Raw genomic sequence first — 21,810 nt, 5'->3', positions numbered from 1 at the left:
ATGAATGTGGAAACCCTGGGTCAATTCATTTAAAATAACTGCCGGTGCAGGGACACTGACTCTGCCTCGTAAACCCCTTTGCCCGCTGGGACATTCTCACACAAGACAATCTCTCTACATCTGGTTACACCGGATGTAATTCATTGATAACAGACTTCATTCACTTGGACCCCATCTCCACCCTGACAGGTGTCTTCTGTTCTGCCTCGTTTTGAGCATTTCCAGTGTTTTTCTCACCCATCCTGAGAAGACTGCAGCAAATCCAAGTTGCTTGTCTGAACATGAGGCTACTTAAATACAAACATATGCAGAGAGGGAACAATCTGCCTCTTGTGTCTCAGGAATCTGCGGCACTCACTGCTTTATATCTCACTGTCTCCATGTGTCTTGCTACCTGCCTGGCCTGGGAGTGTTAGGGTGTTAAGCCAGTAAAGTCCTGGCAGAGAAAAGAAGGCGCTGAGCAAGGGTGACCTTGCCTCTTCCCTGCCCTCTCTCCTTCTGCTCTGCCCTCCTCTCCCATCAACAAAGCTCTCCTGTCTCAGCCCCAAGAAGATGCCAGTTTCCCAATGATTGGCTCATTGGAAGCACAAATCACTGCCCCTTCTGGGCTACCTTGTGGGCCGCCTGGTCCTGTGCCTCAGCACTTTGAATTTTCCACCTCCTATATAATTTAAAAATCATTTTGAAATTCCATTTAAAAAATCAAATTTAAAACATCACTCATAACTCTACCACAGAGAATGCTTGTTTTTTATTTTAGCATATCTCTATGTATATAAACTTGGGATGATATTATATATGTTATTTTGTAATATACTATCATCACTTTATAAAAATGATTTTTTTGTAGAGACAGGATCTCACTATGTTGCCCAGGCTGATCTTGAAATCCTAGGCTCTCACAATCCTCCCACTTCAGTCTCCCAAAATGCTGAGGGTGTAAGTATGAGCCACCACCTCCAGCCATCATTTCTTAACATCCTTAAATATTCACCCACAAAAGGATTTAACAACGGGAGCTCCCGCATCCCTAACCTCATGCTGCACCCGCACATGTCATTTCAATGTAAGAATGAAGAATAATCTATTCACTCATCTTTGTCAGCCTCCTGCACTGCACCCTTGGCTCAGCAGGAAGCGTGCTTGGGAAGATGCCATCCTTCTGTGGCTCTGTAATCCACCTGTTAAATGGCTGCTTCAAGGTCAGGCAAAACTTGCTAAAAGGAGGGTTTGACCTTGCCTTTGCCATTCAAACAGAGGAACTCAGAGCCAACTATAGCAGAAAGAGCTTCTGTGAATGAGAGAACTTATAATAGGCAGCATGCTGCCCAAAATGTACTTTGTAAAATCTTTTTGGCTAAAGCCATTGATATTTATACAATTCCTACAGTCACAACACAAGTCTTCAGAGGAAAGTAGGGCACAGGTTTGGGCAATGACAAATGAGCACAAGAAGAGAAGCAGAGACAACGAAAGACATGTCATGAAAGACATGCAAATGAAAACAGGGTGATGTGCTTCTTTCTGGTGGGGCAAACTGGCACATTAACTTTTAATCTTAATATCCCAAATGAGAAAGGGAATTAAGAAATCCACATTCTTATGCACTGGAATGCAAATTTGCATTATTTGCCAAGAGTTCAAAAATATTTCTATGGTCCAGCCTAGTTATTCACTTCTAAAAAGAATCCTAAGAAAATTATTAGACATGTGGTTAGAGACTTATAAACATTAGGCTGAGCTCAGTGTTATTGTAGCATCAGAATATGAGCAGCCAGGCTAAATGTCTAATAGGATAGGAATATTAAAGCCTATTTAATGAAGCCATTTCATGGCATAAGGAATGCTTTGATGAGTTTGTATCAACATTCAGAAAACCTTCACAACATAGTGTTCTGTGAACAAAAACAAAATATGAAATTGATTTTTAAAGTATATAGGACATGAAAAAATTTTTTTTCTGTTATTATTATTATTATTATTATTATTATACTTTAAGTTTTAGGGTACATGTGCATAATGTGCAGGTTAGTTACATATGTATACATGTGCCATGCTGGTGTGCTGCACCCATTAACTCGTCATTTAGCATTAGGTTTATCTCCTAATGCTATCCCTCCCCCTTCCCCCCATCCCACAACAGTCCCCAAGGTGTGATGTTCCCCTTCCTATGTCCATGTGTTCTCATTGTTCAATTCCCATCTGTGAGTGAGAACATGTGGCGTTTGGTTTTTTGTCCCTGCGACAGTTTACTGAGAATGCTGGTTTCCAATTTCATCCATGTCCCTACAAAGGACATGAACTCATCATTTTTTATGGCTGCATAGTATTTCATGGTGTACATGTGCCACATTTTCTTAATCCAGTCTATCCTTGTTGGACATTTGGGTTGGTTCCAAGTCTTTGATATTGTGAATAGTGCCACAATAAACATACATGTGCATGTGTCTTTACAGCAGCATGATTTATAGTCCTTTGGGTATATACCCAGTAATGGGAATGGCTGGGTCAAATGGTATTTCTAGTTCTAGATCCCTGAGGAATCGCCACACTGACTTCCACAATGGTTGAACTAGTTTACAGTCCCACCAACAGTATAAAAGTGTTCCTATTTCTCCACATCCTCTCCAGCACCTGTTGTTTCCTGACCTTTTAATGACTGCCATTCTAACTGGTGTGAGATGGTATCTCATTGTGGTTTTGATTTGCATTTCTCTGATGGCCAGTGATGATGAGCATTTTTTCACGTGTCTTTTGTCTGCATAAATGTCTTCTTTTGAGAAGTGTCTGTTCATATCCTTCACCCAGTTTTTGATGGGGTTGTTTGTTTTTGTCTTGTAAATTTGTTTGAGTTCATTGTAGATTCTGGATATTAGCCCTTTGTCAGATGAGTAGGTTGTGAAAATTTTCTCCCATTTTGTAGGTTGCCTGTTCACTCTGATGGTAGTTTCTTTTGCTGTGCAGAAGCTCTTTAGTTTAATTAGATCCCATTTGTCAATTTTGGCTTTGGTTGCCATTGCTTTTGGTGTTTTAGACATGAAGTCCTTGCCCATGCCTATGTCCTGAATGGTAATTCCTAGGTTTTCTTCTAGGGTTTTTATGGTTTTAGGTCTAACAAAGGATAAGTCTTTAATCCATCTTGAATTAATTTTTGTATAAGGTGTAAGGAAGGGATCCAGTTTCAGCTTTCTACATATGGCTCGCCAGTTTTCCCAGCACCATTTATTAAATAGGGAATCCTTTCCCCATTGCTTGTTTTTCTCAGGTTTGTCAAAGATCAGATAGTTGTAGATATGCGGCGTTATTTCTGAGGGCTCTGTTCTGCTCCATTGATCTATATCTCTGTTTTCGTACAAGTACCATGCTGTATTGTTTACCGTAGCCTTGTAGTATAGTTTGAAGTCAGGTAGCGTGATGCCTCCCAATAGATGCAGAAAAGGCCTTTGACAACATTCAACAACACTTCATGCTAAAAAAAACTCTCAATAAATTAGGTATTGATGGGACGTATCTCAAAATAGTAAGAGCTATCTATGACAAACCCACAGCCAATATCATACTGAATGGGCAAAAACTAGAAGCATTCTCTTTGAAAACTGGCAGAAGACAGGGATGCCCTCTCTCACCACTCCTATTCAACATAGTGTTGGAAGTTCTGGCCAGGGCAATTAGGCAGGAGAAGGAAATAAAGGGTATTCAATTAGGAAAAGAGGAAGTCAAATTGTCCCTGTTTGCAGATGACATGATTGTATATCTAGAAAACCCCATTGTCTCAGCCCAAAATCTCCTTAAGTTCATAAGCAACTTCAGCAAAGTCTCAGGATACAAAATCAATGTACAAAAATCACAAGCATTCTTATACACCAATAACAGACAAACAGAGAGCCAAATCATGAGTGAACTCCCATTCACAATTGCTTCAAAGAGAATAAAATACTTCGGAATCCAACTTATAAGCGATGTGAAGGACCTCTTCAAGAAGAACTACAAACCACTGCTCAATGAAATAAAAGAGGATACAAACAAATGGAAGAACATTCCATGCTCATGGGTAGGAAGAATCAATATAGTGAAAATGGCCATACTGCCCAAGGTAATTTACAGATTCAATGCCATCCCCATCAAGCTACCAATGACTTTCTTCACAGATTTGGAAAATACTACTTTAAAGTTCATATGGAACCAAAAAAGAGCCCGCATCGCCAAGTCAATCCTAAGCCAAAAGAACAAAGCTGGAGGCATCACGCTACCTGACTTCAAACTATACGACATGAAAAATCTTTAGAAGAAAGCACAAAAAAATTTATACCACTTGCCTCCAGGTAGGGGAATTAGGAGTGATATGTAGTTTCTTTACGTGTTTCCATATTTTTGAAACTTTTGCATATTAACTTTAACATATTAACTTTATATTCAGAAATGTTGTTTTTATCAAAAAGAATGAGACACAATAATAAGTGAAAGTTGATAAGATCTGTGTAGTCCTGGCAAAAAAACAAAAAAATGAAAAAACAAAAGCAAAAACAAAACACAACCCTGACCTCAAAGTCATGGGAAATTAGATGAAAAACAGAGGTTCAGCATTGCTCAAACCATCAGAAGATGGAGATGGAAATACTATATATAGATCAGATGCAATGCATGGGGCAAAGCCAAGTTTAAGACAGAACTGATCCAACTCCAGTGGTCCTGGTTATAGGGTTTCATCAGAAGCCTGTGAAGAAGTGAGAGTTATGAGCACCTGCCCCTTCCTGTGCAAAGGAGTGTCTGGGCACCTGCTAGATCAGCTTTAGCTAGTTTTTATCATGCTTATGAAATTCTAAATATAAAAATTCTTCCAGCATGGTTAGAGAGAGGACATTTCCTGGCTTGCAGACTAGGCGAATGAGAGCTGGAAGAAAAAGAGCAGTCCTGTGAGCCTCCCCTAGTTGGCACCCAGGAAAGGACACTCCTCTAGAGGTGAGCCCACGCATCCCTAACCTCACACCCCACCCACACAGCCTTGGGTCAGTGGTAGAAGGTCCTGCATAGACCCTATCCTTGCCCTGTGCTCGCATGTTCCTGCACACACCGAGATAGACAAAAGCCAGCCTCAGACCTTGCCATTCTCCAGATCACCTCCCCCACACCCAACAAAGCTCTTACTTTTGGCCTTCTTGGTCCTGGACAATCCTCTGGATCCTGTGCAGTGCTCCCATTCTTTTCCCAGCTCCAACACTTAGCAAACTTGTTTGCAGCCAACTTGGACCTTAAAAACCTTCCAAGACTCATCTTTCAACATTTGTCCTACAGCAGCCCTATGTCCCATGATAACTCCAGGCATGGAGCCCTTGAAGCAGACGCTGTCAGTGTCTCACCTATATCCCCTCTTCCTGGGCATGCCAGCCTGACTTCCACCTCCAGCATCTGCAGCTCCCAGCCTGAGGCCTTTGTCTGTTCACAGGAGAGTACTCTGCCCTTGTGTGCAGCAGGACAAAGTCACAGGGAATAAAAAACTCCTTGCAAGAACCTTCAAACAATGACCAGTGGAAGCTGGTGGATAAATACCCGGCTGCTTGCCACTCAGATGGGATGCCCATGAGTGTTGTATTCTCCGTGTTTCCATGAGTTTCCCAGCTCCAGTTGTCCACAGTGGATACTCCCTTGGCAACACATCATGGATTGGATTCCATCTCTTTCCTCTCTCACTTCCCCACCTCCCTACTGCTGTTATCTGGGATCATCACCTTAAAAAACCACTTGCCTCTGGATGTTTTTTCTCACAGTCTGCTACTGGCATAAGCCAAAATAAGACAGCATCTCACTCTACGCCATATGGAATCAGCTTTTGAGGCCTGACCTCGGCTGTTTCCACATCTGTCTACGCTGGGAGGTAGGTGAGTCAGATACAGAAGCTGGTGGGGTCCATATCCCTCCCCTGTTCGACCTCTAGGACTCACCTCTGTGGTTCCGGGCCACAGTCACAGATGGGACACCGAACAGCACGTCCCCCATTAAGTCCAGGAACAGGTCTTTCTTTTTGACAGGGTCGTCTGTTCCTCCTAAGTACTCCTCAATGGCTTCTGGAATCAATTCCTTAGGAATGCGCTAAAATAGATCAATAAAGTGACCACCACCCCCTGGTGAGCGATGTAGCTTCTCCAGCCCACCAGGAAGGGCTGCCTCAATGGTGAACCTCAAAAGCCATGTGCAACTCCCCGCTAGGGTGGAAAGTGAAGTGGGAAAGGTGGAAAGATGGGAGAAACCCTGAGGCCCCAGTCTTCATTCTGCCATTTAATTGCTCTATAATTTGGGCAATCCTTGTCCCTCTGTGGGTCCTAGCCAATTCCCATGATTCCTAGACCCTTACAACAAAGGGATAGGACTTCCACAAGAGTGACATGGCTGTCTTCTGGTCCAGTTTCCCTTCGGAGAGTGGATAGCTCATCAACTGTTAAAAAAAAAAGTTAAGCATTTATGAATCATTGAGAATTAACGAGAAGAAACAAACTGACGAACCAACCAAACCAATGCAGACTGAAAGTCCTCCAATATTTTGGGCTTTTAAGGGCATGGGTTTTTACTGAAATGGGCAAAATCAATGAATCAAATGGGCTTATATCCAGAAACTCAAGCATTGCAAAGATTACAAAAAAAAAAAAACATGTGGAGAAGCTGTGGCAGTGTTTTGCAGTGTGTGTGTGTGTGTGTTTTGTGTGTGTGTCAGGCTGGGATCCCTACAGTGGTCAGTGACATGGCGAGGGAAGGTGTCTGCCAGGCCAGTGTGGAATAGAGGGCTCTGGGGAAGAGGATGTAGACCTCCCTAGTACCCCCACCTGTCACAGATGACACTGAAAGCCTTAGAGCCTGCCTTCATGGCTTTGGTCTTTGGTATAACCTCTGAAATCCTTCTGAGGGGCGAACTTCATATCTCTTCTCACAAAACAACTCTGCCCAAACCTCTGCACTCAGAGACTCGACCAAACTCTAGCATCGCTTCTAGCAGCTTAAGGCTGTGTCCCTAGAATGACCCCAGTATCCTTAACATACCTGCCTGGGAAGGCTCAACCTTACCAGGACAATTTACTCTGCTCCAGCCAAAACCTAGAGAGAAGCAGACAGGCCCCTGAACCCAACTAGAGAAGTTACTTTAGAAGTCTGCAATGATAAACACTTTCTCTGCCCTTTGGGATGTGAATCTACCACCCAACCCCATTTCCTTGAGGACCTGAGAGACTTCTCTTTGCAATGCAAACATTTAGGGAGCTCACTCCTGATCTTCCCAGTCCCTGTGGAGAGTAGAGCCTAAGTTCAGTGTGTTCTTCCTGCAGTCTAACGCATGGCTTCCAATCCTGAAGATAAGAGGAGTTTGTTTCTGCCCCAGGTGAGCCAGGATGAAGACATCCAGGTGGTCTAGCCACATGGACCAAGCCCCTCTCCACAGCCCACAGTTCCTTTCCCTTTGCACGCTCAGCCTTTGAAACAACACTAGGCGTTAGTTTCGGGGATTTGAGTCCAATCCATACTGGACTCTTCTTTCCTCAGTCCAGTTGTGTTACTGAATAAATTCTGTCCTACTGCTTTAATAATGGTCAGCTTTGTGTGTCCTCGACTGGAAGGAGAACACTTTTTCACTTTCAGAAGTCAATCTTTTTTTCTTCCACTTTTTTCTTCCCAGCTTTTGTTTTAGGTTGGGGGTAAATGTGCAGGTTTGTTACATGGGTAAATTGTGTCTCTGGAGTTTGCTGTATGGACTATTTTGTCACCAGGTATTGAGCATAGCACCTGATTAGGTAACTTGTCCATCCTCACCCTCCTCTGACCGTCATCCCTCAAGTAGACCCTGGTGTCTACTGTTCCCTAGAAGTCAATGGGAAATCAAAAGAAGCCACTTTTTTTGGATCTTTTCAATGAGGTGATGAAGAGCATGAGTGATTTATGGGGGAACTACACATACCCAGCCCAAAGTGGGTAGCCAGGAAGCCCCCGACTGCCTCTCCGGACTCCTCAACTCCTTTCCCCTCCTAGGCCCCCTCAGTTTTCCCATCTGCACAGTTATTTTCTCTACTGGCCCTCCCAACACAGACACTTCAGGATTCTTCAATAAGAAGACAATCAGAGAGTCTGGGGAGAGGGGATCCCAGGGCCCTGATATCCCGGTGACAACTGTGCCCTCCTGGAGAAGGTTTCCATGGAAATGTTAACTCCTGCTGAAGGGAACAGCTGCCCAGGACTCAGAGCGGTGCTTGGAGAGGGAAGCACTCTTGGGACCAGAGATGGGAGGGCTGACGGGGGTGGGTGAGTCCCTCCAAGAGGCCTGTGCCTTCTCACCGTTGGAAGCAACCAGCCAAACTCCTTCCTGTTAAATCCGACGATGTAGGGGACAGTGTGGAACTTCCTTTCAGCTTGAAGCTCCTCGGGTGTTTTTGGCAGCACCACTCCATCAATCACCGTAGGTGTGTGGGGGTAATTCTGGGGGAGAGAGCAGCACAGCGCCTGTGATTCCCACCCTAAGTCACAACCATGTCCCCAACTCTGCCTGTCTGAGGGTGAGACCAGCACCCTAGACCGGCGTGACTTTGGGCCATGGCTGTGCACACACAGGGTCCTAACTAAGGAGGATAGATGTGTGACTCAGGGGCAGAACTTCAGGCAGAGGCTGACACTGGTCAGATGATGAGGAGAGGAAGAAATCTTCACTCAGATTGAAATACATGTATTATCTATATAAAATTACATGTCTATATATTTAAATTTGAAGTACATGCATTTCCCTCTCTCTGTCCACAGTTGATTTTTGGTAGTTCCAGCAGTTGCTTCCGATAAAGCCCCCATGAGTGCTGAATTAGAGAATACAGAGTCATCACTCAAAGGGGAAACACTGGGTTAGGTCCTTGCAAACCTCTGGCCACAACATTTTCATCAACCTTCTTTTATGTGTGGGTTTCTGTTGAAAGACACTTTATATAGTACATAAGTCTTACAAAGAATTAATTATAAGTAGGATTATTTTTAATAAAACACCAGCTGGAAAGGCCTTCCCATTTTTGTGACCATGGGGAACATGACTGCAAATGTCCTTAGTTTTCAACCTCACAACAGTGCTGTCCATCCTGCTTTTTAAAAATTCCTTCATCATCTCATGAATCTCCCAATGTAGTTGCTTTTCCATCTTTCCACAGCTGCATCACACAGTAGGTGTTACTTTAGCACTTCCCATCACAGCCTCATGTATGAATTGGCCAATTTCCTCCTCCTTTTCCTGGATGTGCAGTTTTGTGGATTTCTCAACAGCAAATGCATGACCAGTGGTACTACCCAAGCTTGTCTCACACAGGCGCCTTCCCGGTAAGGCACAGCACAGCCTGCTTAGCTGAGGAATGCCAGACTGCAGTGCTACTCTTGGGGGCACTCTAAACAGTGACATCACCACAAAAGCACAAAAATGCAGAACACTTGGCACCAAATAGACCACGAAGAGGACACTTGTTAGCATGAGAGATGAAACAAGAAGATAAGGTTGCCTCGCCAGATCTCAGATGGAACATGCCCATCATGCAAATCCAGCTTCCGCTTCTCTGTGCCTGCCTGTGTGTGACCACGAAAGTGCCACCAGTATCGATTTGTGGGTTATAAGGACATTTTAGGAAGCAGGTGAATTTATAAACACAGAATCCATGATTAATGAGGAAGAGATTACGCTATCTATCTGCATTTAAACAAGAGCTGTTGTTGATCCATTGGTGGCTTTGAGGAAGTACTGAACCCTCATCACTCAAGGAGCCTATACTAGGACTTGATTCCCTATTAGAGAGAAAATCATGAATAAAAGAATCAGTGATGAACTCACAGTATATTGATCCATGTCCTAATTTTAGGTTTTACCTTTGATGAATAATTTTTTATATGGTCACAGATTAGAGAGAGCCCGACTCACGTGTTGTCATCAGGGCAGCTGGTTCTTGGTATGGTTATATTTCATATTTAGTCACAGTGGTGTTCAAAACAGAGCATGGACTTTGAAACCGGATTAATTGGATCTGAAGCCTGGCTCTGCTACTTACTGGCTGCGAGTTTCACCTGTTTGGGCCTCAGTTTTCTCATCTAAGAGGTGAGTTATTGTGAGGATTAAATGGCCGAATACATGCAAAATACTTAGCGCAGCACTTGGTGTCTGGAAGGGCTGAATAACTGTTAGGTATTACTTGTTAGCAAGGTTGCTGTGGGTCCCTCTCATAGACACCAGTCCTCTGTGCCATCTTCCCAGCTCCATGCCCTATGGGCCGTATTTCCCTCCTGGATGTCAGATGGAACTGGAAAATTCCTAGCCTTTTTGAGACCCTATGGCTTCTGGGACCTTTGATCTGCTCTACAAAAGCCAGTGAATGACAAGCTAGTTTGGGCTGCCTGTGGGAGATGTTCTGAAAAGTAGACCAGACCCAGCTGGACAAGGCGCAGATCCTAATCCAATACGGCTGACAATACGGAACAGGATTGGGGTGCAAGTCTGGGTGCCTTGAGAGGCTGTGCAGTTCAGGCAGGGCTGCCGTGGGAGGCCAGCAAGAGAAGCAGCCCCTCTGGAAGGAAGATGCAGGGCAGACTACGTGGAGGAGGTGCTGCCCGCCTGCAGTGGGCTCTGGGCAGCGAATGGTATTGACACGTGAGGAAAGGAGTGAGAATTTCTAAAGAGTGGGAACCACATGAGCAAAAGGACACAGATGTCACTATGCAGGGTAAATTCCAGAAACACCCAAGAGTTCTGGGCTTGGAAAAATGCCATGGGGCAGGTTCTAGAGAGAGGGACAGGTGCAGAGCCTACCTTCTGTACAGTCTGGCACATAGTGCGCACGCAGGTGTGTTTTGAAGGACTAACTCCATGGAGGGAAGGGGATTTGTCTCATAAGGAAGGTCAGGCTTTTAAGAAGTGGGGGTGACGTGCTCTAACTCTGTTAAGGAAGGCCAGTCTAGCTGCACCATGAGACATGGAATTGGGGAGAGGATGTGAAGTAGAAAAGGATCAAAGTTGAGGAGAGAGACAGGATTGCCCTAGTTCAGTGGCGGCAAAGTGGGAAGACTGCCATCAGCAACAATGACAAGTGATTGCTGTTCACTCAGAGGTTTCAAGTAGCTGTCCTGTGTGGGCATGACCAGGCTTGTGTCAGAAAACTCAGGGCATCCTCCATTCTTCCCCCTTTCCTACCCCTTGCATCCTATCCATCAGCGAATCCTCTCAGCTATTCCTTCAAAGACATCCAGACTGCAACCATTCCTCCCATCCCCACTACTACAGCCCTAAGCAGTCAGGAGCCCTTGCCTGGATTATGGCAATGCAGTGGCCCCCCAGCTGGTCAGCTGCATCCACTTTGCCTGTTTCCTACAGTCTATTTGAACACCAGGGGCAGAGACCTTTGTGAAATCTAAGATCATGTGACTCCTCTGTTCAAAACCTCCAAAAGCTTCCCCTCTTGCTCTGAGTCCAAATTCAACTACTTTAAATGATCCCTCTCCCACTTCCCATTACCTTTTTAGCCTCATGCCAGTCTTTCCCTACACTTGGTCTTCTCCAGCTCGACCTGCCACATCCGTCAGGGTCTTTGCAGTGGCTGTTCCCTCTGCCTGGAATAGGATTCCCCAGGTTTCCTGACAGCTGGCTTCCTGCCTCCTCCAGAGCTTGGCTCAAATGCCACCTTCTCATTGAGCCATTCCCTGATCCTGCTACTTAAATTGAAACCACCCGCAAACTCTATCCCCTAATGCTGCACACCATCAAATGGAATACATACTTGATTTGCTTTGTTATTGCACTCCCCCTGCACTGTAATGGAAGGTCCCACGAGGGCAGGGAGTCTTTCTTGTTTTACTCCTATATCACCAGCTCCTAAACAAGTCCTGGCACATAGGAAGTGCTTATTAAGTCTTTGCTGAATGAATCTCATGTACTCTGCCCATGACCATTTAGGAGAGTGCTGTGACCTCCAGGAAGGCAGCAGAGAGGACAGGATTGTAAGATGCTGCAGAGGTGATGTCATCAGGAACTGTCAACCCATTGGGAGGTGGGGGTGGGGGTGAGGAGATCGGGAGGATACGGTTGGAGTTTCCTGTGTGCTGGGAGGAGACGAGTGTCCTTGGACTGAGATTTAGGCTTCCTCCCTCCGTGGCTAATCATCGCTGTTATCTCTGCCTCCTGAGAGTGGAAGGTTCTGGTTCAGCCTCCTCCTATAGTGCCATTTTGGGGAGCAGAAAATGTAAAAAAGCAGGGGAGTGGGCAGAGCCCAGGGCACACAGAGGTGATGCCTGGGAGCACTGGACTGGGAGTCAGGAAAATGGGTTTTCCATTTTCCACTAGTTAGCCAGGCCAGCCACTAGTCTTCCTGGCTGTGTTACCCAGGTGAGTCACTGCCCCTCTCTGGGCCTCAGCATCAAGCACACAGGAGTTCCTATAATTACCCGAGAGAGGATTCTTTCACTCATAGTTAATTGGAGCTTAAAGGTGCTAAGACTCAAAACCCACAATCGAGAAACAAAATGTCCTTACCTCTCTGGGGTCTCCATGTAAGTCCAGAGTTAAGAAATTCTGTGAAGACAAAGGCAGAGGATGTGGGTGAGAGGCTTCCCAGGAGAACACTGAGATGGGTGAGCGGGCAACAGAGGTGTCAGGTTCTCCCTCCTGGTGCCGAGCTGGCTGGGCCCAGAGGAAGTGGGCCGGACTCTGGCTCTGCTGGGCCTGAGCACAGGGTGAAGGCATATAATGGAGGAGTGGGCACTGGTATGGGAAGGATGGGCTGGGGACTCTTAGCCAGGGTTGGTAGAGCTCTGGATAGAACACCTGCTTTTGGAGCCTGCCCTGTCCCCCATCCCTCTCCCCTTTCTGTTCCCCAGGGAAGAACACCCCCATTCTTTTTCAGGGAACTCTTTCTTCCCCTATCACTTCATGAATTCAGGCATCTATATGTGACCGTGGGTGCTCCCTCTCCCTGATTGGGGATATTAGTTCAGGGATGGGCATACACCCATGTCAATCCAATAGAGTTTCCCCAGAGCTTTTGCAGAAATTGTTTAGAAAGAGGGTTTCGAAGCAGATAGGAAGTAACTCTAGAGCGTTGTTGTCTTTAACCTTCCCAGGAGACATATCTGCCTAAGAGTGAAGTCAACACAGAGTTGTGCAAAGCTGAAGGATAGAGAATGGTAGATTCTCAATAACATCCCATAGGCATCTGGATCCAGCCATGCCTGAAGCCCTCAATTCCTGAGTTTTTCACTTAACACGAGGATGCTATTCCCACGCATTCCTTTTTCCGTTCAAGGCACCTTGGGGGAGTTTTCGCATCTCCCATTACACAGCTCTGACTCATACAACTCACTGAAACTCATCCTACCCCATGCTTCTCTTTGGTGTGTGTTCACGAAGATTGCAGTGATTGTAGCGTTGCAGTGTAGCTCACATGTCTGACCTGTTCACAAGAAGTAATTAGTGCAGTTCTCTCCATTAAGGATTGTAGTCCCACTAGCCAGGAGTGTGTGTGTGTGTGTGGTTTTTTTTGTGTGTGTGTCTGGGTGTGTGTGTGTGTCTCTGTGTGTCTGTGTCTCTGTGTGCTTCTCTGTGTGTTTGTTGTGTGTGTTTGTGTGTGTCTCTGTGTGTTTCTGTGTGTGTGTTTCTGTGTGTGTGTGTCTATGTGTGTGTGTTTCTCTGTGTGTCTGTATGTGTGTGTACTGGAGGCAGTGCGTAATTATGGAGGCGCTTCCACAAGATTTCAGAAAATCTCAGAAGGATGTCCCAGGATCTTAGGGCTGGATTTTCCCAAAGTCACCAACTTTTTCCTTTTAAGCTGGGTCCTCTGATGCCACATGCAGAATTGCTGGAATATTTGCCTCCTTCTAGGCATTAGAAAACAGTTGTGTTTTAATTCCTTGAATACTTTGGTCACTTAGAGCCTAAACCAAGACCTAAGCCCCAAGACCACATTGGACTCAACCCATGGAAACACAAGCAGAGTCCAGTGGTAGAGGCCGACCCTGGGATCCAGGAGTAGCCTCGGGTCCAAGGAGAGAGTCCAGGGATCAGGCTACTCCCGAGCTTGGAATTCACACCCTTCTCCCTCAAAGGCAATAGTTCCCAATGGCCCTGGGTGCTGTGTCATCTGGATGTTTGTCCTGCTGGGCTTCCCTGTGATGAGAGACTGCCACGGCTGTCTACCAATTCTAAAGGTCCCCAAGTCCTAGTTTGTGAGGACAGCAGGAATGGCAGAAGATATTCTAGACCCACAAGTGTGGGTTCTGGGTCCCACAGTGTTGCTTCTAACTAATTGGAATTGTGACATGAGCCAATTATAAAATTTCTCTGTCTCTGTTACCTCTATTAAAATGGGCACAATGATCTGAAAGCTGAATTTCTCAGGAAAGATAAGGTGGAGTCAGGGTTAAGGGCATGAACTCCCAAAGTCCACTGTCTGGTCTCAAATTTGGCTCCTCCACCTTCTCTGTGAAGCATCCCTCATGACTACAATGAATGCTTCCCCTCTGTGCTGCCACTATAGTCAACCTGCGAAGTATGTGAATGTGTTTCTCTTTGGATAGTTCCTTGTGAGCAGGGACTATGTTCACTTCATGCCTGTTTCACTACCTCTAACACACACCCCTACATACTTAGCATGGATGGATGGGTGGATAAATGGAGGGATGGATGGCTTCGCCAATAGCTGGAGTACAGTTGAATTGGATGGATACATGAATAGATGGGTGAAAACTAACAGATAGGTGATAATTGGATTGTTGGTTTTAGAGGAATGGGTGACAGAGTTAAGATATATGGTGGCTGGATGGTGCATGAGTGGTGGATTGATTGAAAATAGGTAAATAAAAAGTTATGAACAGATTGATATTAGACTGACAAAAAGATATCAGTGAATTGGATGAATTAGTGAACACGTAGATGGATAAGAAGTTCATTGTAGATGGATTAATGATTGAGTGGATGGATGACTATCCTAGGATGACAACTGAGTCAGAGTCTCAGAAAATCTAGAAAACTGGACCACCACTAGGTCTAATACAGACAGTTTCTAAGTCAACCAAGATAACTTGTGACATCTTTCTGAAAATCTTTGAGCTTAATATCTCCATCCCCCAAATTCAGGATGATGGTGTCCCCTGGGAATGTGTAATGTTTAGTTCCTCAAAAACACATCTGAAAACAAGAATGGCAAAATATTAAATTTTGGTCAAATAGTAAATTTGGTCAGTTTTTTATCGTGTTATTTTTGGACTTTCTTTTTTTACATTTGTGTCATTTTTCAATAAAAAAGGACAAATTAGATTGCCCATTCAGATACTGAGACTCCTGAGACTTGAGAAATTGTCCCAGGTAACTGTCCCAGGGCAAGAGGACAGCTGAAATGAAGAAGTCTGGGACCAAGTTTACAGGGTTTGGGCTATGGGAACAGGCAACCTACCATTTTCAATGTCGTCTCCAAGAGCTCCTCTTCCGTCTTCTGTCGCAGGCAGTGAACCATCACAGCTGAGTTGGTGGTTTCACACCCAGCAGTGTTAGCAATTTGCTGCAAAGATCACAGGCAACAGAGTTCAAGAGCGAAGTCCCTTCCTTCCATCAACATGGAAAGTGGCATTCTATCCCAAGCCCAACTTGTACTAGCGGCAGGGGGCAGCAGAAGATACCGTAGACCCACAAGTGTGGGTTCCAGGTCCCAAGGAGCATTGCCTCTGTTACTAATCTCAATTGTAACATGGGTCAATTATGTAATCTCTCATCTCTGCTACCTTATCTCCATTGAAATGGACATAATCATCTCAAGCTGAATGTGTCAAGAAAGGCGAAGTGGAGCCGGGGGTAGAGAGCATGGAATCCTGAATTTCCTTGTCTGCTTTCAAATCCTGTCTGTTCCACTTACCAGGCATTAGGCCACAGGCAGTCCACCTGATTTCTTTGGGCCTTGGTTTCTCCACCCATGGATGGGAATAATGACTGCACCTACCTCATGAGTTAATACTTGTGGGAGAGTGCCATGTCTCCCATGCAATAAACATGTGCAGAATTGCAGGAGGCCTAGATAAGATGATTCACACAGAGGCGCTTCAGAGAGTAGCGAATGTGCTTTAAAGATGAGTTCTAAAGAAAAACAGGGTCTTGTCCCTTGCAAGACATAGATAGGGTTTCTCAGCTGAGTGAGGCATCTGTGGCACAGCCAGGAGTTTCCACCTGCACATTTGTGTACTAGAGTCCCAAGCAGTAATCAAACATGACTCTTTAGGCCACAGGTCAGCAATGTGCCCACCAAAGGCCAAATAGTAAATATTTGAGGCTTTGCGGGCCACGTGGTCTCTGCTGCAACTTCAAGACTGCTGTTGGCATGAAACGCAGCCAGAGACACAAGGTAAATGAATGGGTGTCACTGTGTTCAAGGAAAACTTCCTTTATGGACAATGAAATTTGAATTTCATATGATTAAAAAAAGTCATCCTTAGCTCAAGGGCCATGCAGGCATAGATCCAGATTTGGCCATGGGCGATTGTCTCTGCACCTTTGTCCTAAGTCAAGCCACAGAGTAACAATAATTAATACACCAAGAACCTCTTTTCATCTTTAAAAAAATGTAAAAAATATAAAAATTTAAAAAGCCCTCCCGAGGTAGGGGCTCCCTTCTGCCTGACCTAGGCATTGGGGTCAGTCTGCCCAGCATACTGTGGTTTCCTACTTTTCTAAGAGTTAGGGACATCGAAGCAAAGACGGGACAGTGAGCCTCTCTCCTAAGTGAACTGGAATCGGGGTGGAGAGCTGCTAATGTAAAAAACACTCATTTTTCACAACAGAAAAGACAGCCTGACTACTTTCTGGAACCAATGGAGAGTCCTTAAGCTCAGGGGCAGATAGGATGCTCGTGCAGACTGGAATCAAAGTGCAGCCAGAAAGAAGGGCACAGAGGGAGAGCAGGCAGGCTCCACGGTCGGGGAGTCAGGGCAAGTGCACATGCCCCCAGAGCCCCGTGCAGGATCTCGGACAGAATCAATGCCCAGGGTGTTTCTCGAATAAATAAACAGGGACAGGGAGAAGTAGAGGGTGAGAGAGAGAGAGAAAGACAGACAGACAGAGAGAAAGAGAGAGAACAAGAGTAACAGAGTCCAGGATTCCCATCATTTTGTAATTTCTGCTTCCTGTTTTTGCACAAAGCCCATCCTCCCAGATCTCTATTTCTTGAAAAAATAAATTCTCCTTTTAAAAAGAAGATTTTGGGACAAGGTCTTGCTTTGTTGCCCAGGCTGGAGTGCAGTGGTGCAAACACAGCTCACTGCAGCGTAGACCTCCTGGGCTCGGGTGATCCTCCCACTTCAGCCTCCCATGTAGATGGGCCCACAGTCTTGCACCACCATGCCCAGCTTAATTTTTTGCTTTTTGTAGAGACAGGGTCTCACTTTGTTGCCCTGGCTGGTCTCTAACTCCTGGGCTCAAGCAAGCCTTCCGCCCCTAACTCCCAATCGCTTCAGTGATTCTAGGAGAACATCAGCTAGAACCCATGGCAAGAATGACCCCTGAGAATTCAGAAGCACAGAGCCAAGGGGTTGGGGGCATCCAGCGGGAGACGTACCTCAGCCAGGGGCTTGACGTCACCCTTCTCCACCAGAGCAGGAGTGAGGGCCACATCACTCTCAGAAATTACAGGCATGAGCCACCACATCTAGCCAATCCTCCTTCTTGACTTAAGTCTGGTCAATGGGCAACTGTTCCTTATAACCAATGAATTCTAAAAATATTCTCAAAAATTCTAAAAATTCTTGGCATCCCCATTTTCTCTCCTGCAATGTACCAGCCCTTTAAGTTTGAATGCTTTCCCCAAACAAGCTCTCAAAGCTACCAAATTCCTCCACGCCACTGGCTCCAGTGGGCGATCCTCAGCCTAGGTCTGGATTCCTATCGATCACCTCTTCCTTTGGCTTCCAACCACTCTCCAGATGATGACAAAATCCTTGCCAGGGTCCTGTGCAGGGTGGCCCCTCCCAATGTCCCTGCTCTCAGTACTCGCCACGCTCCCCCTGCTCTCCCTGCTCTGGCCACGTCGGCCCTGTCTCTGTCTCTCCCTCGTGATTGGGATGCGTCCTCCTGCCACAGGACACGTGCACGTGCTGCTCCTACTCCCTGGACGTTCCTTGCTCCTGACTCATTAGTCACTTTTCCAGCAAGCCTTCCCTGGTAACCTCTTCCTGCCCCAGGACTCAATGCTTTCTTTAGATTCTGCTGTGGCAGCAAGTACCTCACCTTCACTGCTCTTGTCATAGGTGACACTTTCTAGTTGTGTGATTCTGTAACTATTCATCTATTCCCTACATTATAGCAGAAGCTTGGGGAGGGTGTTAGGTGTCTGGCTAGAATGCAGAGCCACATAGGGCCATGTAGCGTCCATGTCCCCTCCACACGGACATCTGGCTTTGAGCCAAAAATGACCTCTGCACACTTCTACTTTTTGCCTTCGCTTACTCACCTAGTTTTGTTGTGTGAACAAATGAATCAGTGAGTGAATTCTCCAGGAACCACCCCTGGTTATCAGGTGCTCAGTGTGGAACCGCTTCAGGCCTACAGCCCACAAGTGGGTCCACAGAACTCAGACCCTGAGAGACATAAGACACCATCACTGCCCAACATGGCACCAGGTCCTGGCACATAGGAGGAGTATGGTCACAGACAGGGCACTGTACTGGCTGTCTAGGCCCATGAGCTGGAGTCTCAGCTCTGACCTGATCACCTGCTGCCCTTGGAAAATCCCTTCCAAGCCCTGTGTCAGTTTGCCTGGCTGTGCAACTGAGAGGTTGGGTGTCTCCTTGCACTTCCTGCTCAGCTACTGGTAGGGCTTCAGTGGTTCTAGGAGAACATCAGCTAGAACCCACGGCAAGAGCGACCCCTGAGGATTCAGAAGCACAGAGTCGAGGGGTGGGGGCGTCGAGGGGGAGACTTACCTCAGCCAGGGGCTTGATGTCACCCTCGTTCACCAGAGCAGGAGTGAGGGCCACACCACTCTCAGAAATGGCCCGGTGGAAGAGATTCTTGGACAATGGAGAGAAAATCTGGCAGCAGAATGGAGGGGAGGAGAGTTCATGTTCAGAGGTGGGGTCAGTTACTCCCTCGCTGTTCCGGACTACATCCACCTCAGCTCTGCCCTGGCCCATTCCCCTGAGATCCTGGGCTCAGTAGACACGATGGCCACTAAACTCACTTGGCCTGCTTGCCAGGCTCACCTCCCACCCAAGAGAACGTCCCACCCAAGAGAACCTAAGTGGGATCCGGACAGGGCACAGGGCAGGGATATAACAGGAGGTGTGTGGCAGCCCAGCCTAACCAACAAAGGTATTGGAAAGGCATCTTAGCATCTCCTAGCCACAACTTCCGATACAGCATCTCTGTTACTCAGGGCTTATCCAAAAAAATGATCCTGGAGGCACACAAAGATTTCTAAGGATGCCTCTGCTGTTTACAGTGGTACACACTGGACATAAACCAAGGGTCCAATATTATGAGATTGGGCAAATAAATGATTTTTCATTCTTATCGTGGAATACTGTGCAACTCTAAAATGTACTATTAGGGAAAACATTTAATATTTAGTAAAGTATTCGTTTTGTATTATAATATTCAGGAAAGTACTTTCGTAAATAAAAAAGACAAAGATTGATAATAGATGATAGATCTATTGATAGGTAGATGGATGGATAGATGGATGGACAGATAGCTATAAAGTCATGGAAAAGAAGACTAGAAAAATCCATGTCAAACTGAGCACAGTGTCTATCCCTGGGTTGTGGGATTGTAGATGGCTTTTGTTTTTCTTGGGCTTATCTGTATTTTTCCTTTTTCTCTGCTTTAAAAAGTATAAAAATGTTTTCCTCTGCGTATTCAACTACAAAACCAACACAGGATTGAAGACTCCAGTAGGGGGCTGACCCTCTGCCCACCTCCAGGCAGGCGGAAGGCTTCCTACAGCTCCTGGCACTTCTCATCTGGTTTTTGATCCCAGCTCCCCCAGTGTCTCCTGCACCCAATCCCCCACCCCAGCAGGACTCCTCACACCCCCAGGTTGTGTCTGTGTCCCACAACCCCTGCCCCATCCCTCCTTATCCCCGGGTCCATCCCTCCTTCCTCTCACCTGCCTGCCCTAGCTCAGCTGGCCTCTCAGTCGCAGAGGCTGTTGCCTCCTTCTTGGGCATGAACCAGCCATCAGACCACCCCAGAGGAATCCCCAGCATGCTCAGTGTCCATGTCCCCTCCACATGTAGATCTGGATTTGAGCCAAACAATACCTCCACCCACCTCTTGTCTTTGCCTGCCCTTACTCATAATTTATGCCTATCCCTACTTTCCAAGAGAAGGGAAGTGAATCTTCATATTAAAATGAGTGGGAGAGAGAGAGAGACAGAGAGAGCTCAACCAAGCTAGAAGAGGGGAATGCCACCATTGCAGGCTGCAACTGGAGATTCGGGACGCTAAGCTGAGCCCTGAGCTTCCTGGGGGCCAAGAAGAGCTTGGTCTTTAGCTTTCCTGATGCTGGACAGTGAGTAGGGTCAGTCCTGAATCCAGGCATTGTAAGCAGAGGTGTGCATAGCTGGATTGACAGGTGTCCAAGAGGTCTCATCAGCATCACATCAACAGTGGGGTTGGGCCCGGTGCAAGGAAGACTCACAAGAACAGAGACACTTTCTGCTCCCGATGACTCTCCAAAGATGGTCACAGAGCCTGGGTTTCCTCCGAAGCTGGCAATGTTGTCCTGGACCCAGTGCAGGGCAGCCAGCTGGTCCAGGTGACCCCAGTTCCCCCGGCTGTGTTCATCCCCTGTGCTGTGAGGAAGAGAACAGGTTGAGAGTGGGGAGCAGAGATGTCATGGCAGGACCTTCAGGACAACAGATGCGGCTGGCGGCTCTCAACAAGCGCCAAGGTGGGTGGATCATGAGGTCAGGAGATCGAGACCATCCTGGCTAACACAGTGAAACCCCGTCTCTACTAAAAATACAAAAAATTAGCCGGGCGTGGTGGCGGGTGCCTGTAGTCTCAGCTACTTGGGAGGCTGAGGCAGGAGAATGGCATGAACCTGGGAGGCAGAGCTTGCAGTGAGGCGAGATCGTGCCACTGCACTCCAGCCTGGGTGACAGAGCAAGACTCCATCTCAAAAAAAAAAAAGAATAAGGCTGGGCTTCTTTCCATTACTTGGTATATACCCAAAGGATTATAAAATATGCTGCTATAAAGACACATGCACACATATGTTTATTGTGGCACTATTCACAATATCAAAGACTTGGAACCAACCCAAATGTCCATCAATGATAGACTGGATTAAGAAAGTGTGGCACATATACACCATGGAATACTATGCACCCATAAAAAAGGATGAGTTCTTGTCCTTTGTGGGAACATGGATGAAGCTGGAAACCATCATTCTGAGCAAACTATTGCAAGGACAGAAAACCAAACACTGCATGTTCTCGCTTATAGGTGGGAATTGAACAATGAGAACACTTGGACACAGGGTGGGGAACATTACACACTGGGGCCTGTCGTGGGGTGGGGAAGCGGGGAGGGATAGCATTAGGAGATATACCTAATGTAAATGCCCAGCTATCGGCTGCAGCACACCAATATGACACATGTATACCTATGTAATGAAGCTGCACGTTGTGCACATGTACCTTAGAACTTAAAGAATAATAATAATAAAAAAAAAGAATAAGGCTGGGCTTCAGCATCTCTGAGACCCTGCCTTGCCTTGCTACAGTTGTAATGTATGGTCCTGCATTCATTCAACTGGCAACTGTTTACTGAGCATCTACTGTATGCCT

General features: G+C 46.2%; 1 protein-coding gene across 3 annotated transcripts in view; it reads right to left on the bottom strand.

Annotated features, from left to right (window-relative positions):
- Positions 1–21,810, bottom strand: part of LOC747009 (liver carboxylesterase 1) — a 36,837-nt gene that overhangs the window by 3,836 nt on the left and 11,191 nt on the right. For all 3 annotated transcript variants that reach the window (XM_024349845.3, XM_024349846.3, XM_024349847.3), the window contains 7 exons: positions 20,658–20,811; positions 18,940–19,047; positions 15,429–15,533; positions 12,515–12,553; positions 8,311–8,451; positions 6,350–6,430; positions 5,940–6,087 (listed from right to left, as the gene is read on the bottom strand). In XM_024349845.3, coding sequence (XP_024205613.2) covers positions 5,940–6,087; positions 6,350–6,430; positions 8,311–8,451; positions 12,515–12,553; positions 15,429–15,533; positions 18,940–19,047; positions 20,658–20,811 — 776 coding nt within the window. The remainder of the gene's footprint in view (positions 1–5,939; positions 6,088–6,349; positions 6,431–8,310; positions 8,452–12,514; positions 12,554–15,428; positions 15,534–18,939; positions 19,048–20,657; positions 20,812–21,810) is intronic.

This window comes from Pan troglodytes, chromosome 18, assembly GCF_028858775.2.
Source record: "Pan troglodytes isolate AG18354 chromosome 18, NHGRI_mPanTro3-v2.0_pri, whole genome shotgun sequence".
In the NCBI taxonomy this organism is placed as follows: Eukaryota; Metazoa; Chordata; class Mammalia; order Primates; family Hominidae; genus Pan; species Pan troglodytes.
Note: the sequence above shows the minus strand (reverse complement) of the source record. Positions and strands in the feature narration are given on the sequence as shown.